Consider the following 17,125-nt stretch of genomic DNA (forward strand, 5'->3'; position numbering starts at 1 on the left):
GATATATATAGTTAAATAAAAAAATAATGTTATATATTTAAATATTTTTGTTAATTAAATTTAATTAAATTGATCTAATATCAATAAAAATTAATTATAAATAGTACTATTCTAAGCTTTTTTTTATTTGGTTGGACTTAATTCATAAAAAAATTTAAATGTATAACATTATTTATAACAAAAATATGAGAGAAAAAAAAGAGTGAAAAAAAAAATAAAATTGTCATTCTCACATAAGCAATTTTTTATAAGTGGAAAAAACCTACATTCTTACTACTCATAAGTGAGCGTAATCATCCTCGCTATCATTCACACCATTCATTAAACACACAAGATAATAAATCACAATCTATTGTGCAATAATCTTTGAATCTTGTGAAAGATCATATTATCATGCTTGATGTGATAACTTCAAGCTTTTCTTTTATAATGTTCAAAGACAATTTGATGCAGAGCAACTATTAGGTTATTAGAAATATTAATTAAAATAATCTAGTTTAGCATATATTATTATATTGTGTTATGAGTTAGTCCCATATCGTCTGAGTCATGAAAGCTTTCTCTTCCCTACTAGTATAAATATGCATATGTACCCTTTTTATTCGTCAGAGTTGAATTGATTCAGTAAATATTTAAATAAGCTGTGTGCTTATTTTCCTCTAAACTCTTTGAGAGTAAGAGGTGCATCCTTGGCTTAGCCAATCAAGGTGGGTTCTTGACTATTTTCACCATAGTGGGGTTGTTAACCTCGCCAAGATTGGTGACCCAAGCGGATGTTCCGGCGTCAGTTTGGTATCAGAGCAAGGTCGATCTTCGTGGCCTTCACCTTGCTTTAGTAAAATTTTATTTGGTTCGTGGGTACGGTCTATAGTGCGGTTCTCTCGCTGTTGGTACAAGTCATCATTAGTACGGAAGTTCCGGGTAATATCGTTCTTTTTTCTTCTTTCCATTTCTATTGGTGATTATCTTCGTTCATCCCCATCATTATCATCATTGTGCATCCTCATCATCATCACAACATCAACATCCAAGCATATTGCATGGTAGTAAAAGATGGCTCCAAAGCGTAGAACTATTCAAGAAATTGAAGTGGGGGGATTACGCCGTCAAGTTAAGGAGTTGCAAGAGCAACTTGCAAAATATGATGCTACTCAACATAATCATGGAAACCAGACTGAAGACAGTCCTTCTAGCGAAGAGGATAATGGAAATCCATTTCATTATTCTTCTTCGTCTGAAGATTTGTCCACACGAAGAGCACGACATAACAACATGAAAACTAAAGACTTAGGAATCAAAATTGATATTCCTGAGTTTGAAGGGAGACTCCAACCTGATGATTTCATTGACTAGCTTTGCACAGTGGAAAGAGTGTTCTAGTTGAAAGACATTCCAGATAATAAGCGTGTAAAGCTTGTAGCAATCAAGTTGAAGAAGCATGCGTCAGTATGGTGGGAGAATCTTAAGCGTTAGCGAGAAAGAGAAGGGCGGAGCAAGATCAAGACATGGGATAAAATGCGTCGCGAACTAAGGAAAAAGTTCCTTCCAGAGCATTACAGGCAAGAAGTTTTCATCAAACTTCACAATTTGAAACAAAAATCATTGACTGTGGAGGAGTACACTATGGAGTTTGAAGAGCTTCTTATGAAGTGTGACATTCAAGAGCTTGAAGAACAAACTGTTGCTCGCTACCTCGGAGGGATTAATGAGGAAATTTCAAACATTGTCCAACTACAACCATTATGGACATTGGATGATGTTACAAGACTAACGTTGAAGGTTGAAAGGCAAATAACATAGAAGAAGAACAATCGCTTCTCAAAAGAGAGGGGTGGTTAATCTTCCAAAGCAGAAATGGACTCCTCAACAATCCTCTAAGGTGAGTCCTTTAAAATGTTCACAAGCCAATAAGGAGCACAACTCTTCTCGCTCTATTGAATCTAATAGAAGGTGTTTCAAGTGCCAAGGGTTTGGGCATATTGCTGCTGATTGCCCAAATCGAAGAGTTATCACTCTAATTGAAGAAGAAGACCATGAAGAGCCAAGTGAAGAGTTCGAGAAGGAGGTTGATATTGACTATGATGCTGAAGAGGAGGTTCCAGCGGATTGTGGTGAAGCTTTGGTGATTCGTCGCATTTTGAACACTGTCATGCTAACCAAAGATGAAGGATGGCTCTGCCATAACATTTTCCACACAAGGTGCACTGCCCAAGGAAAAGTATGCAAGGTCATCATTGACTCCGGAAGTTGTGAGAATGTTGTTGCGACTTATATGGTGGAGAAGCTGAAGATTCCAACTGAGGAACATCCTCGCCCTTATAAGTTGCAGTGGCTGAGAAAAGGGAATGAGGTCAAAGTGACAAGGCGATGTTGCATTCAATTCTCAATTGGAAGTAAATATACAGACAAGGTATGGTGTGATGTCATCCCAATGGACGCATGTCACTTGTTGCTAGGACGTCCGTGGCAATATGATTGTCGTGCTCTCCATGACGGATTCAAGAATACGTATTTCTTCTTCAAGGATGGAGTGAAGATTGTGTTGACTCCATTAAGACCTGATGAGTACGAGAAGCAAGTTGAGCCGTCCTTAATCACAAGGTCGGACCTTAACAAAACTCATCGAAAGTTCAACTTCATGTGTTTTTTACTGATTTGTGAGGAGAACAAAGAGACCTTGTCCGTGCATGAGGATGTCAAGCCTTTAAATGAAGAATTTTTTGATGTGGTCCCTGAGGAGATCCCTAACGGGTTACCACTAATGCGAGATATACAACATGCCATTAATTTTGTCCCTGGCTCGGTCATTCCAAACAAGCCAGTATACCGTATGAGTCCTAAGGAGCATGACGAGTTGCAACGCCAAGTAAAACATCTCCTAGACAAAGGCCTAGTCAGAGAAAGTGTAGTCCTTGTGCTGTTCCTGCTCTGCTAGTTCCAAAGAAAGATGGTTCGTGGCGTATGTGCATTGACAGTCGTGCTGTGAATAAGATCACCATCAAGTACAGGTTCCCTATTCCCCGACTTGATGATCTGCTGGACAATTACATGGTGCTGTTATCTTCTCTAAGATCGACTTAAGGAGTCGCTATCATCAAATCCGTATGAGGCCTGGTGATGAATGGAAGACAGCTTTCAAGACACAAGATGGATTGTACGAATGGACTGTTATGCCATTTGGTCTCTCTAATGCACCAAGCACCTTTATGCGCTTGATGAACCAGGTATTCCGATCCTTTATTGGGAAGTTTGTTGTTGTTTACTTTGATGACATCTTAATATATAGTAAGGATCATGATGAACACCTAGTCCACCTATGTCAAGTATTTGCGGTACTTCGAGAGCAAAAAACTATATGCTAATCTCAAGAAGTGTGACTTCTTGACGAATAGAGTCATATTTCTGGGATATGTCGTGACAAGTCAAGGCATTGAGGTAGATCATAGCAAAATTGATGCTATTGTTAATTGGCCTACTCCAAAGACGTTGCATGATATAAGGAGCTTCCATGGATTAGTCTCGTTCTATCGGTGATTCATCAAGAATTTTAGCTCCATTGCTGCTCCACTTACTGAATGTCTTAAGCATGATACCTTTACATGGAGTATTAAGGCGCAACATAGTTTTGAGGCATTGAACGAAAGGATTTCTACTGCTCCTGTACTTGCACTTCCAAACTTTGATTCCATGTTTTAGGTCGATTGTGATGCTTCAAATATTGGTATCGGTGCTGTACTTTCTCAAGAAGGCCGACCAATTGCTTTCTTCAGTGAAAAGCTTAATGACGCTAAAATGAAGTATTCCACCAATTATGACAAGGAGTTTTATGCGATCGTACAAGCATTAAGCCACTGGAGCCATTATCTATTGTCTAAGGAGTTCATCTTGTATACTGATCACGAGGCTCTTAAACATATTAACTCCCAACAAAAGTTGAATCGACGCCATGCAACTTGGAGTGAGTTTCTACAATCTTTTTCATTTCTCCTTAAGCACAAATCTGGGATGCAAAATAAGGTTGTCGATGCCTTAAGCCGACGACACACTCTCCTTTTCACTCTACAAATTAATGTTGTTGGCTTTGAGGTTGTAAGGGAGTTATATGAGGGAGATAAAGATTTTGGAGAAATCTAGACGTGCTGCTTGCAACAACCCTTTCAATAATTCTTCATTCAAGAAGGTTATCTTTTCAAGGGCAATCAGTTGTGCATTTCCCGTTGTTCACTATGCCAATCAATTATCTGGGAGACCCATAATGGAGGATTATCAGGACACTTTGAAAGGGACAAAACATTGGCTCTCATAAAAGAGAAATTTTATTAGCCAAAACTTGAGGGGGATGTCATTCGACACATTCAGAGATGCCACATTTGTCACATTGCTAAAGGTGGGAATAAAAACACTGGTTTGTACAAGCCGTTGCCTGTTCCGAAGGCCCCATGGGAATATGTTAGCATGGACTTCGTTGTGGGATTACCTAGGACACAGAGGCAAAAGGATTATGTTATGGTGGTTGTTGACCGATTCTCGAAGATGGCTCATTTTGTACCTTGTCATAAGATAGATGATGCCTCCCACGTATCAGATTTGTACTTTAAAGAGGTCGTGCGCTTGCATGGTATCCCTCAAACAATCACTTCAGATTGAGACGTGAAGTTCATGAGTCACTTCTGGAGGACTTTATGGAGAAAAATGGGGACTCACCTACAGTTTAGCTCGGCTAGTCATCCGCAAATGGATGGTCAAACAGAAGTAGTCAACAAAAGCCTGGGAAATTTGCTACGAAGTTTTGTGGGCAAACACCCTCGCCAGTGGGATCTTGTTTTGACACAAGACGAGTTCTCATACAACAATTCCATTAGTCAAACAACAGGGAGGTGTCCGTTCGAGGTGGTATATGGCAAGCGACTCCTGAGTCCTTTAGACCTTCCGCCGCTACCAACTCCTCGAGAGTATAGTGCAAATGCCGATGAACGTGCTGAACAAATCAAGAAGCTCCACGAGGAGGTACGACAGAAGATATTGCGTCATACTGCTCGGTATGAGGCCCAAGCCAACAAACATAAGAGACCAAATATTTTCAATGTCAGAGATTTGGTATAGATTCATTTGAGAAAGGAACGATTTCCTAAGTCTCGCGGAAAATTATCTCCTCGAGCAGATGGACCATTCAGATTCTTGGAGCGCATTAATGATAATGCTTACAAGATTGAGCTTCCAGGAAACTATGGAGTATCTGACACTTTTAACGTGGCTGATCTGTCACCTTACTATGACGAAGATGCAGAATCAATAGAAGATAAGATTGAGCCTCTTCCAACCCAGAGAGAATAATGCAGGAGCATCTATTAGGTTATTAGAAATATTAATTAAAATAGTCTAGTTTAGCATATATTATTATATTGTGTTATGAGTTAGTCCCACATCGCCCGAGTCATGAAGGCTCCCCCTCCCCTACTAGTATAAATATGCGTATGTACCCCTTTTATTCGTCAGAGTTGAATTGATTCAGTATATATTTAAATAAGTTGTGTGCTTATTTTCCTCTAAACTCTTTGAGAGTAAGAAGTGCATCCTTGGTTTAGCCAATTAAGGTGGGTTCTTGACTACTTTCACCACAGTGAGGTTGTTAACCTCGCTAACATTGGTGACCCAAGCGGACGTTCCGGCGTCACAATTTCATTTTTTTTCATTAATCATGCTTAAAATGCGCAATCACATACATTATATTGTTTAAATTGTCTATTATCGAATTTATCACTACAAGAAAAATACCCATTCAGGTACACTTGAAAAGTGTAGCCAAAAGTGAAAAAAAATGATGCCTTAGGCTACGGCTACGCTTTTTGGGGTGATTCCTATTCAGCCGTTGCCTATTCTCAAAGGCTACGCTTTTCTGCACCAAGGGCTACGCTTTTGGTGTTTGGGAATAGGCTACGCTTTTCAACTGATGCTGTCCAGGACCAAAGGCTACGCTTTTCAGCTTTCATTTTTCCAGAATAGGCTACGCTTTTCAACGCTACTACATCACTTGTAAAGCGTAGCCACATTGTATACCATAGCTACTTTTTATAAGCGTAGCCTTAGGTCCCTCTTTTTTTTTTTTGTATACTATAGCTACTATATATAAGTGTAGCCTTAGGTCCCTCATTGTTTTTTTTTATTTTCTATATATATATATATTCTAATAATTTTTTTTCTAAAACCTAATATTTAGTAATATGATTATATATATAATCCTATTTTTTTAATTAAATTAGTCAAACATTATAAAATAAAAATAAATACATAATAATACCATACAATATTCTTTAAATAATAAAAATTATCCTTTAACAAAATATATTTATAATGAACTAAAAATATTGGGATGATCATAAATGAGTATTCATACATCTCACACTAAATTAAACATACCCATATTAAAATATACATTAGACCACTTAGAATTTATTACTAATAAACTATAAAAAACCAAAATATTGTATCTTACATAGGTATCTTCTAATAAAAGTTATTAATCTTCCGATAAAAGAGAAAAAAACAAATTGATGTCAAATAGAGCACCTAACATCTGCGACTGAATTGAACATATATTGAAGCAAATTCTTGGCTTCTCCCATTGAGCGCAACTGATTCCGACTGAAATGAAGGGCACAGACCTCATTTTGGATCCTGTTGCATAAAGATTCAACCAATTGATTTTTGTCAAATCCCATATTAACCACTTCCTGAAGAAGCTCTTCGTCAATCTGCAAAACCATGATATTGGTGGATTTTGTATATATGAACTGATTATAATATATCCAGAAATTCAAGTGAAAATGCAACAACAAAAGCCAAAGTTTAGGTTCAAAATCAGCAACAATATCAACTCAACCAGAGCATTCCAAATTTCAAATATTCACAAACAAACCAACAAATCATGAGACAGAAACTATAGATATTCAATTGGAGCACCTAAATCTTTTCAAATGCATGTAAGAAATAGAAAAGGAAAAATTAAGGGGGAAAAATTAAGCTTTGCCACCAACCTTAATCCTCTCTTGTTCTTCTCACGGGAGACAGTGACAGAATCACCAAGAGCACCAGCTTTGCCACCAACCTTAATCCTCTCTTGAAGGAACTTCTCCTGAACTTTTTTTGGATGCAACCTGATAAAACCAATTAATTAAGCTTAGGATAAAACCATAAAGAATAATTAGGCAAAAATATGATTTATAAATCAAATTAGACATAATAAATAAATCAAATTAGATATAATAAATAAATTATATGATGATTAAATGTATGCCAAAGACCAACTTTGAAGCATTTCAAAAATGGTAGAATAGAAAGAATCAATGTCAAAGAATCCTATACATATTCTGCCAACAAATAAATATTTATTCACCACTTTTTATTCTGCCAACAATAAATCCTATACATAAGCTTCTGGAAGTGATTCCAAACCAGCTAATATGCTCTTATCCATGATTCAATTCAATTCAACTCAACCTAGTGTTCTTCATTCACATTAATCATATATGATCTGTTAAACACGATTTTACAATGAAATAATATGTTGAACTGATTATGGCGAGATATATGATCTGGTATTAATCAACCCAATTAATTAGCAGATGGATCAAAATTGAATTGAGAAAACTAATCCAAATAGAAACCGGAACCTGAAGAAGAGGTCTGGGGAGATTTGCAGTAGAACTTTTCAAAGGAGAGAATTGCATCCGCACCCTGAAATTTTGTGGAGTTTGAAATTGTTGCATTGTTGTCCCCTGGAGTGCTTCCACAACAGGCAGACATAAGCTCTCTGTCAAATACTCTCTCAATGTGCAAAGCAAATTAGTTTCCTCAAGCAATTCTGCTTCAGGACAAGCTTCAGTCTTCTCTATGCTGCAAACTTCATCAACTGATTGCATGAAAGGTGGTAATAGTACTTGGTTTCGATGTTCAAATGGTTCATTATCACTATCAAATTTCACAGAAAAATGTGATGTTTCAGTTTCCATAGGGTCATTCTGAACTTCAAATGTTTCATCTTTAAAATGCTGATTTCTTTCTTCATTTTGTTCCACTAACGGAGAATTGTAGGAGTCTATAATCAAATCCACCGATTGAACTTCTTCTGTAGAAAAACTCACCTCCTGCAATCAAAGATTAACAGCAGAAATTCCGTAACAAACACCATGAACAAATTAAATGATGCTGAGAACTGAGAAGTAAGAAGCTCACTACTACTAAAACCTGCAGTATAGAGGACAATTATAAAACTTTTGTATCCTTTAACATCTATTCGAATTCTCAAAAAACCATCATCATACTTAATTCCAATAGCTCAATTTCTTTTTGTTCTTTTGGAGAAAAAAGAAAGGTACCTTAATCATCTCCAGTTGTTGTTGTTGATTGTGGGACAAATTTCCATTGAATTGGAAGACAAAGGGGATATGCGAATCAAAAGCGCGAGTAAAGGGAATCCAAGAGAGACGATAAACCCTAGCTGAAGCTGTTAAGTTGCTGAAGCTGTTTTCCAGCTGACAAAATAGCTTGAATAACGGCAACAAACTTTGGGAAGACAAAATGATTTAAGCAATCAATACCAACTATCTAGCAGATTAAGAAACCTTTTGGGGTCATTTATACCCATAAAATAGGATATACAGATAATCCAAATGCCTATAGCTTTTAGAGTGCTTATTGTTCTTAAATTGAACATGGACCAAATAATCAGATCAAAAGATAGGAGCCTAGTTGTGTGCCCAAGCAGATAACATTAAATTACACGATCTACAGAATATGCTCAGCTCTTTTTACATTTCCCTCTCTGTTGTAAACTGAGAATGTCAAAGAAATTATATAGGGGATATAGACAAATGATTAAATGATGAACATGATAAATAAATCAATGGTCCAACAAGAAGTCATTTATCACCTCAACTGGCTTAGCAGTGCAATGGAATATTCTTGTAACCCCGCGTTGTAAACCAGGTGCTCGGCTCAGATTTGTCAAAACCAAAGAAACTATGTCCTCTAACATATAATTTTCAGTACATGTCCTCTTGCACAGCAACAATTAAAAGTTACACAGCAACAACACCAACAATTAAATCACAATAACATAATAAAAACAAGAAAAAAACAATAACAGACGGAATTTGTACTCAGATGAAGGACAGAACTCAAACCAAGATGAGGGAGAGGGAGCAGTGGAGCACAGGCGACGGAACTGGAACAAACAACGGCAGTGGAACAGAGGCGACGCAACGCAATGATAAAGACAAGTTGCGATGGCGCTGGAGCAGTAGGAGCGGGGACGGCGGCTGGACCAGATTCAACGGCGGCGACACAGCTTGAAAAAGAGAACAGCGGCTAGGGTTTTTCTTTGAGAGAGAGAAGAACTTCAATGTCTCGGTGAGTGGTGAGCGACGAAGATGAGGAGCGGCGATGGTGAGTGGTGAGCGAAGGTGAAGATGAGGAGCGGCGCGGTGAGTGGTGAGCGATGGTGAGAAGACAAAGGAGAAGAGCGACGGTGAGTGGGGGTGAGCAAATGTGAAGACGAAGGAGAAGGGCGATGGCGAGTGGTGGTGGCGTGAAAACGGCGTGAAGCAGAGAAGGAGCTGAGCAAGGCGCGTGTTTTTGGAGGAGAAGAACGAGGGTTTCCAAAAAGAAAACAAAATTCATTTAAGTATTGGTGAATATCATAGGCATCACTTTTGAAGCGTACCCAAAACTTAGTAAATAGGCTACCCTCAAAAAACGTTCTCTTTGGTACAAAAAGTGTACCCATAAATATCAACATACGGCTACACTTTATAAGTGATTTCTATAATACCTAAGGCTACACTTTTTAACTGATACCAGAATTGTGTTTCCTTTTCTCTAAAAAAAGGCAACACTGAGAAAAGCGTAGCCTATTCATAGAATAGGCTACGCTTTTCAAATATAGCTTAAAAAAAGTGTGGCTGAATGGGTATTTTTCTTGTAGTGTATATAATTTAGTTTCAGTAAGTACATCGGTTCACAAGTAATAAGAAAATGAATAAAAAAGATTTTTTTTCTCGAAAATTAATTCAAATTAGCATACCCCACTTAATAGGACAAGGTTTTATTGTCGTTGAAAATTAATTCAAGTAACAGCTCAATTGAATCTATCACTATTTAGACTACTCAAAAGATGATTCACTAAAAAATGACAAATTAGTAAAAATGAAAAACGGTAAAAATAAGAAACAATGAATTCATACTTAGATGTTTAGATTCAACTTCACTTGATGTTTTAAACTCTCTAGTAATTGTTTATGGTATATGTTGGTATATGTAAGAGTCAAAGGATTGCAAAGATCCGAGGAGGAAGAAATCAGCAATAAAATAAAATAAAATAAATCTATGGTAGTATATTCGACACCCATTTTTTCCTTTGTCTATGGTAGTATATTCGACTTCATCTTGTTATATGTTAAATTAAACGTTTCCTCATATATGTATTTTCAATATCTCATTGAATCTTGCATCATATGTAGCATAAAGATGTAGCAAACCAAGATCATCAAGATAAAGGATGAAGTAAAAGCATGTCGATCAGCTTTATACCTGGCTTTTTGCAAGAACGTGCAATCGATGCAGCAACTGCTTACGTAACAACGCAACTAGGCTACGTGTGGGATTACGAGAAAAGATTCGTCGATGTAAGCAAAGCTGTCGAGGCTCTCAAGAATGATAGGGATGGAGTGCGTGATAAAGCCGAAGAAGATGAAGGACGGTATGGGAGAGCTATATATGATAATGTTGTAGAATGGTTGGCTCGTGTCGATGGAATTCTTGCTAAATATGAAAAATTCAAACAAGAACATGATAATAATGCAGGCTATGCACTTGCTTTTCCATTTCAAAATCTAGACATAAGATATCATCGCAGCAAAACAGCAGAAGATATCAAAGAAAGGGTTGAAGAATTGCAAAATGAGAAGCATGATAGTATATCTCGCTGGCAGGGCCCACCTTCTTCCATGGGTTATGCGCTTCCTTCTGTTGAATATGAAGAACTTGATTCAAGAAAACAAAATATGGAAGATGTTAAAAAAGCCTTGGAAGATTCGAGTGCTACAATGGTTGGTATTCACGGCCTAGCTGGTATGGGAAAGACTACTTTGGTCATAAAAGCTATTAACACACTTCAAAGTCGAGAACCTAAGTTATTTGATATGGTGATTATGGCAAATGTGGGCAAAAATCCAGACATCAGAAAAATTCAAGGCCAGATTGCTGACATGCTCGGAATAACATTGCAAGAGGAGAGTGAGTGTCTATCTATCTATATATATTCTATACCTATAATAAATGCAAACAACTATATTTTCAAATAAAAAATGAGTAATGGTAGGGGACCAGCAATTTTGGTGTTTTGTAACCATTAATTGGCCATCAATAGTATTTTTAATGGTATGAGATTATATCTAATGGTGGGAGATTACTCATTTTTGTTTTGATGGTTAAGTGCTGGCCAGAAAACACAAAAGTTGCTGGCCCTCTAGACTTTTCCATAAAGAATATTATTTATACATTAAAATTAACCACTAATTTATTTGTGTATAATATATGTGTGATTTAATTTATTTTTAATGTATATTTATATTTTAACATGTATTTAGTGTATACGTAATATAACCCTTTTAAATAAATGTTCAAAAAAAAAAAGAGACTGCTAATTTTAGGTGATTGTTTGAGTAACTTTTTTGAGAATAGTTGTTTAAATAACATTTTATTTGTAAAGTTCTTTGCTCTTTCGTGTTTTTTTCATCAATTAATTTTTTTTAATTTATTTAAAACTTATATATATATAGGGTTAACCACCAAAAACACCCCCGAATTATTCAAACGCTGACAAAAATGCACCCGAATTTTACTATCGAGAAAAATGCTTTCAAATAATTTTAAAACACAACAAAAATACCCAACAGTAAATATATATTTTCAAAAAATGCCTTAGAGATTGAATTTTGATACAATTTTTTGCAAGCATGATTATAAAATTGAGATATTATTATCCTTAAAATTTGGTGATTTTTCGTTAAGTATATATTTTTCTTATAATTTTTTTGTTAACAACCAATAAAACTTTTAAAAAATTATAAAAAAATATATACTTAACAAAAAATCACCAAATTTTAAGCACAATAATATCTCATTTTTTTAATCATTTTTGAAAAAAATCGCATCAAAATTCAATCTCTAATGTATTTTTTGAGAAATACATATTTAATGTTAGTTTTTTTTGCAAGATTATCTAACATTAAATATGTATTTCTCAAAAAATAAATTAGAGATTGAATTTTGATGCGATTTTTAGTAAGCATGATTAAAAAAATGAGATATTATTATCCTTAAAATTTAGTGATTTTTTGTTAAATATATAATTTTTATATAATTTTTTTGTTAACAACCAATAATACTTTTAAAAAATCACAAAAAAAATACATACTCACCAAAAAATTACCAAATTTTAAGAATAATAATATCTCATTTTTCTAATCATGCTTACATGAAATTGCATCAAAATTTAATCTCTAAGATAATTTTTTAAAATACATACTTACTGTTGGGTATTATTGTTGTATTTTTAAATTATTTAAAGGTGTTTTTGTCGATAGTAAAATTCGGGTGCATTTTTGTCAGCGTTTGAATAATTCGGAGACGTTTTTGGTAGTTAACCCATATATATATATATATATATATATATATATATATATATATATATATATATATATTGAAGTAAGCATTTGGGACAAATCTACAAACATAGTATCTAGAATATTGTTAAACTTAATAATTCTTACACAATCAATGCAAACTGCATGGAAAAAAATTATTCATTAAATCAATAATTTAGTTAGTAAAATGTGTGTTAAAATATAAAAATATATCATAAATAATTTAAATAAGATATTTATTTATACACAAATATATAATAATTAATTTAATATTATTTTTTCTATGCATATAGTAGTATTTTTGTTCTTTAGATTAATATTATAGTGATTAGTTCATTATTCATATGAAAGTGTTTTTATGTAAGGAAAATAGTTGATATATTAACACGTATTATATTAAATAATATAGTCAAATATATCACATTATTTAATCATTTTTAAATATTATCTTAATATAAAAAATATTTTTATATAAATATTTATCTCCTAAATCTTTATCTTTGATGGCTATGCCTTAAGAGAAAAGTGGCCCTAAATAGGTCTGATGGTATTGTTGGGGTTGATTTTTCTTTTTTTTCTTTTTCAAAAAATAGTTTTTTGTTGTATTTATGTTATATATCTATGATACTTTAATAACATAGGTGAGTATGCGAGAGCTATTCGCATAAGAGAGAAATTGAAGAAAGAAAAAAACACTCTTATAATCCTTGATGATATGTATACAAAAGTGGACTTGGATATGTTGGGAATTCCATCACAGAATGAAGATGACAAAAAGAATCTCGTTCTCAAACAAAGAATAAGATCTTCTAATCCCTCTGGAGCAACTCTAACTAAGCCAGAGACAGAGAATTTTGTTGGTGGTAGACAAAATTTGACAAGATTAAAGTCAGGAATAGATGGTAACAAATTATAATGCACAAATATTTTATTTTTGATTTGCATACGCATATCATATATATATTTATATCAGATAATACCTTAAATTTCTTAAATTTGTAAGCAACTTTTTATTATCATATTTATATATTATACATACACTGGTTTGCATTGTATTCAACATTGATATCCATATTTTTGTATAGCTAACAGGACGAGAACAGAGAAAAAAATTGAAGACACCTCTAATGGTTCTAGTAAAGTAAGAAAAGCATCAGAAGAGAATAAAAAAGGATGCAAGGTTTTGTTAATTTCTGAGGCAAAACGAGTATTGAACCAGATGGATGTAAATGCAAATTCAATTATCTCTTTAGATATCATAAACCCTGACGATGCCAAAATATTGTTCAAAAAAAAGGTTAGAATCTATTATTTATAAATACATTATTTTTAGCCAACTATCCGTACTTCTATAAATCTACATTAAATATTGGGTTAAAAAATTTTAATGAGTTAAAATATATTTTCATGGATATTGGTATTTTTGTGTTTTTCTCAAGATATGGAGATCATTTAACAAAACAAAAAATTGCTGGGTATGATATTTATTTGAGATTTTTTTATTTTTAAAAAAAAAATATTAAATACAATTTTATGTTTTTAAAATTTTTACTCTTAAAAAAGAGAATTATTGGGTTCAATTTTAGTATTATAAACTTAAGATATCTTAATTTTTTGAAATAAAAATTGATGGGTCTGATTTGATCAATTCAAAAATTTTTAGATGCAATTTGAGTCGCACTGAAATTTCTGAGAGAGATTTGTTCTTTCTCCTCTCAGTATGTCAATACATGTGTATTACACTTTTGTCTCTCACACATGCGTATTTCGCCCAAATCTAAAGATTACTTTTGTGCAATATTGTGGCACAAATTTTACAATATGTTTAGCTACCTTTCTGTTACGATATTGTTTTATCTTGAGAATCAATTTTAATGGAACAAATTTAATGAAAATCTATCTATATATATATCACATACCATATATATTAACTAAAGTTTTGAAAATTGAACTGGTCATTGAATTGTTCTAAATACTAATTTATTAGTTTATTAATTTAACCGATTTAATTGTGATTTAACTAGAATAATTATTTTATAATAAATAAACATAATATAAATAAATATGTTAAGTGTATATTAAAATTCATTATAAAAATAAAATATCCATTTAAAATGAGTTAAACTCTACATATATTGTAGACAAATATATGTTGATTAATTTTGATATACAAATAGTATTTTTATAATAAAAATAATCGAATTATAACAAAATAATATATAAAACAATAAATAAACATACAAAAAACATAAATACAAATAATTAAATTATATTCTTATTATATTAATTAATATTTTAAATTATAATCTTTAGAATAAAATTTTTATATTAGTGTTATATTATAATTATAATTATTTGAATAAAATTTTTTGAATCTTAAATTACACACTCACACTTACACACAAAATATTTTTTTTTTTAGTCAAATTTGTATTAGATGAGACTCAAATATGAGACTTTTTAATAAAAAAGGAGAACATATATCATTCGAACTGAGGCTCATTGACAACTTAAGATTAGATTGAAGAATACACCTGAAGTCCATCATGAGTAATCCTAGCTAGTCATGGTAAGAAAGGTAAAAAAAAATGGTTGGGTTTGAGTCCAAATAGAGAGTAGTCTATATCTTCTAATATAACCCTAATTATCACTCGTACCTTCTCATGAATGCCTTAAATTCCAATCAGTAGCTAAGGGTATTCATATCCTAAGCCATAAAGTGATAAAACAATGTAAAAAGTTTCAGTGCTCCTTTTTGCACATCCATTGTCCCTCTGTCCCAAAATAATTGTCGTCACCCCATGCTATTATGGATCCATTGCACGTCCCTGTGTCATTCCAATTAGCCACTTTCTCTATCGTTCTACTCGGCTTTTCTTCTGAATTTTTCACTTTTTTTCTCTTTTAATGCGTTATTACGTTCATGGTTTTCTATATCTCTCTACGTTATTTTTTTTTTCTGGAGGAGGTCCCAAGTGTTGTTGACGGAAGAGAATATAACAATGAAATAGTGTTAGGTAGTTGAATTTGACTCTGTATTTTAAAGGTGTGAGGGTTGAGTTATTTTTCCTTTTTAGGGTGAGTTTTTTTTTTTTTTTTTTTTAACCAGTTGGGTTTTGGTTTGATTCGATTGACTGGTTTTTAGCTAATTTAATGGTTCACGAACCGTTTCTGTTCAAACAATTTTAGACTATAATTGTTCGGTCCAGTCCAATTTTTAGAACGTTGATACTTAATAGTTAAGGAGGAAGATTAAAGAGAATTTGGGGGTTGCGCAAGATGTAGATTTTTGAGATGAAGGGTAGAGAAATAAAGGTGCTGAAAGTGAAGATTCTCTTAATAGATATAACAAAATCATTGAGGAGATCACTGAAAATTGTAGGACCGAACAGAAAAGTGATTGAATTATCGGTCAAGTATGAAAAAATCAGTCATTTTTGTCATTACTGTGGACACTTGGGACATGAGAAAAGAACATTCAGCTCCTTTGTGGGAGATGAGGATAAGAATGAATGTTTGGCGGAGGGATGGGGGACATGGTTGAAGGCTGAGCAATTTGAAAGACAATATATATTAGATAAAGAGAATATCAATCCTATCAAGTCCAAAATAAAAGAGTCTCTGAAGGAGGGTTCTCAAAAGTCAATTTCAGTTAGCTTGTTAAGGAGTTTGGAGAAATTATCAATGTAGGAGAATGAAAAATATAAGGCGGGAGAGGAATAGAGTTCATTGTACAAAATGCAACATGAAAAAACCTAAAGAAAATCAACTACAACTAACCACGCAGCAAACTGGGGCAATAACGAACAACGCGAATAATTTCTTTTGTTTTGGGCATTCAAATGAACTAGAGTAAAAAAAAAGAATTATATAAAGAAATTAGCAAGGATGCATGGATGAAAGGAGAGGGATGTGAGTGGAGAGAAGAGAGAACTGTGGAGGTAGTGGAAGAATTTGGGACTAAGAAACAGTGATGTAATGATGAGGATATGCTGATGAGGAAGGGTGCCAAGTGCCAACCCAGAATTGGCACCCCAAAGTTCATGAAAATGATGTTGGAATTGTCGGAGTTTAGGAAAACTCCTGATAGTTCACAACATACAAGAGATTAGTAAATCTCATTTCCCCAAAATATTGTTCCTATGCGAAACTAAGAACAGTACTTCGTTCGTTATGAGACAATGTAAGAAAGTGGGGTTCAATAATGTCCATTGTGTAAATTCGCAGGATTGGCTGGTGGTTTGTCTTTGACATGGAAAACTAATACACTAATAACAGTGGACAAACACGAGAATTTTTACATTCAATTCAGTTGGGCAGATCCAAATAGGGCTCAAACTTGTACTGTTTTTGCAGTTCACCTACATAATGAGAAAAGAATGCGAGAGGCTCTATTTAAAAAGCTGTTGAATTTAACTAAA

General features: G+C 33.7%; 1 protein-coding gene across 1 annotated transcript in view; it reads left to right on the forward strand.

The window, feature by feature from the left end:
- LOC107628196 (uncharacterized) overlaps positions 1–17,125 on the forward strand; it is a 72,267-nt gene that overhangs the window by 2,615 nt on the left and 52,527 nt on the right. The window contains exons 3-5 of the mRNA XM_088504831.1: positions 10,518–11,292; positions 13,346–13,606; positions 13,790–14,001. Coding sequence (XP_088360957.1) covers positions 10,569–11,292; positions 13,346–13,606; positions 13,790–14,001 — 1,197 coding nt within the window. The 5' untranslated portion in view covers positions 10,518–10,568. The remainder of the gene's footprint in view (positions 1–10,517; positions 11,293–13,345; positions 13,607–13,789; positions 14,002–17,125) is intronic.

Source organism: Arachis ipaensis, chromosome B2, assembly GCF_059453495.1.
Source record: "Arachis ipaensis isolate K30076 ecotype BB chromosome B2, ASM5945349v1, whole genome shotgun sequence".
NCBI lineage: Eukaryota > Viridiplantae > Streptophyta > Magnoliopsida > Fabales > Fabaceae > Arachis > Arachis ipaensis.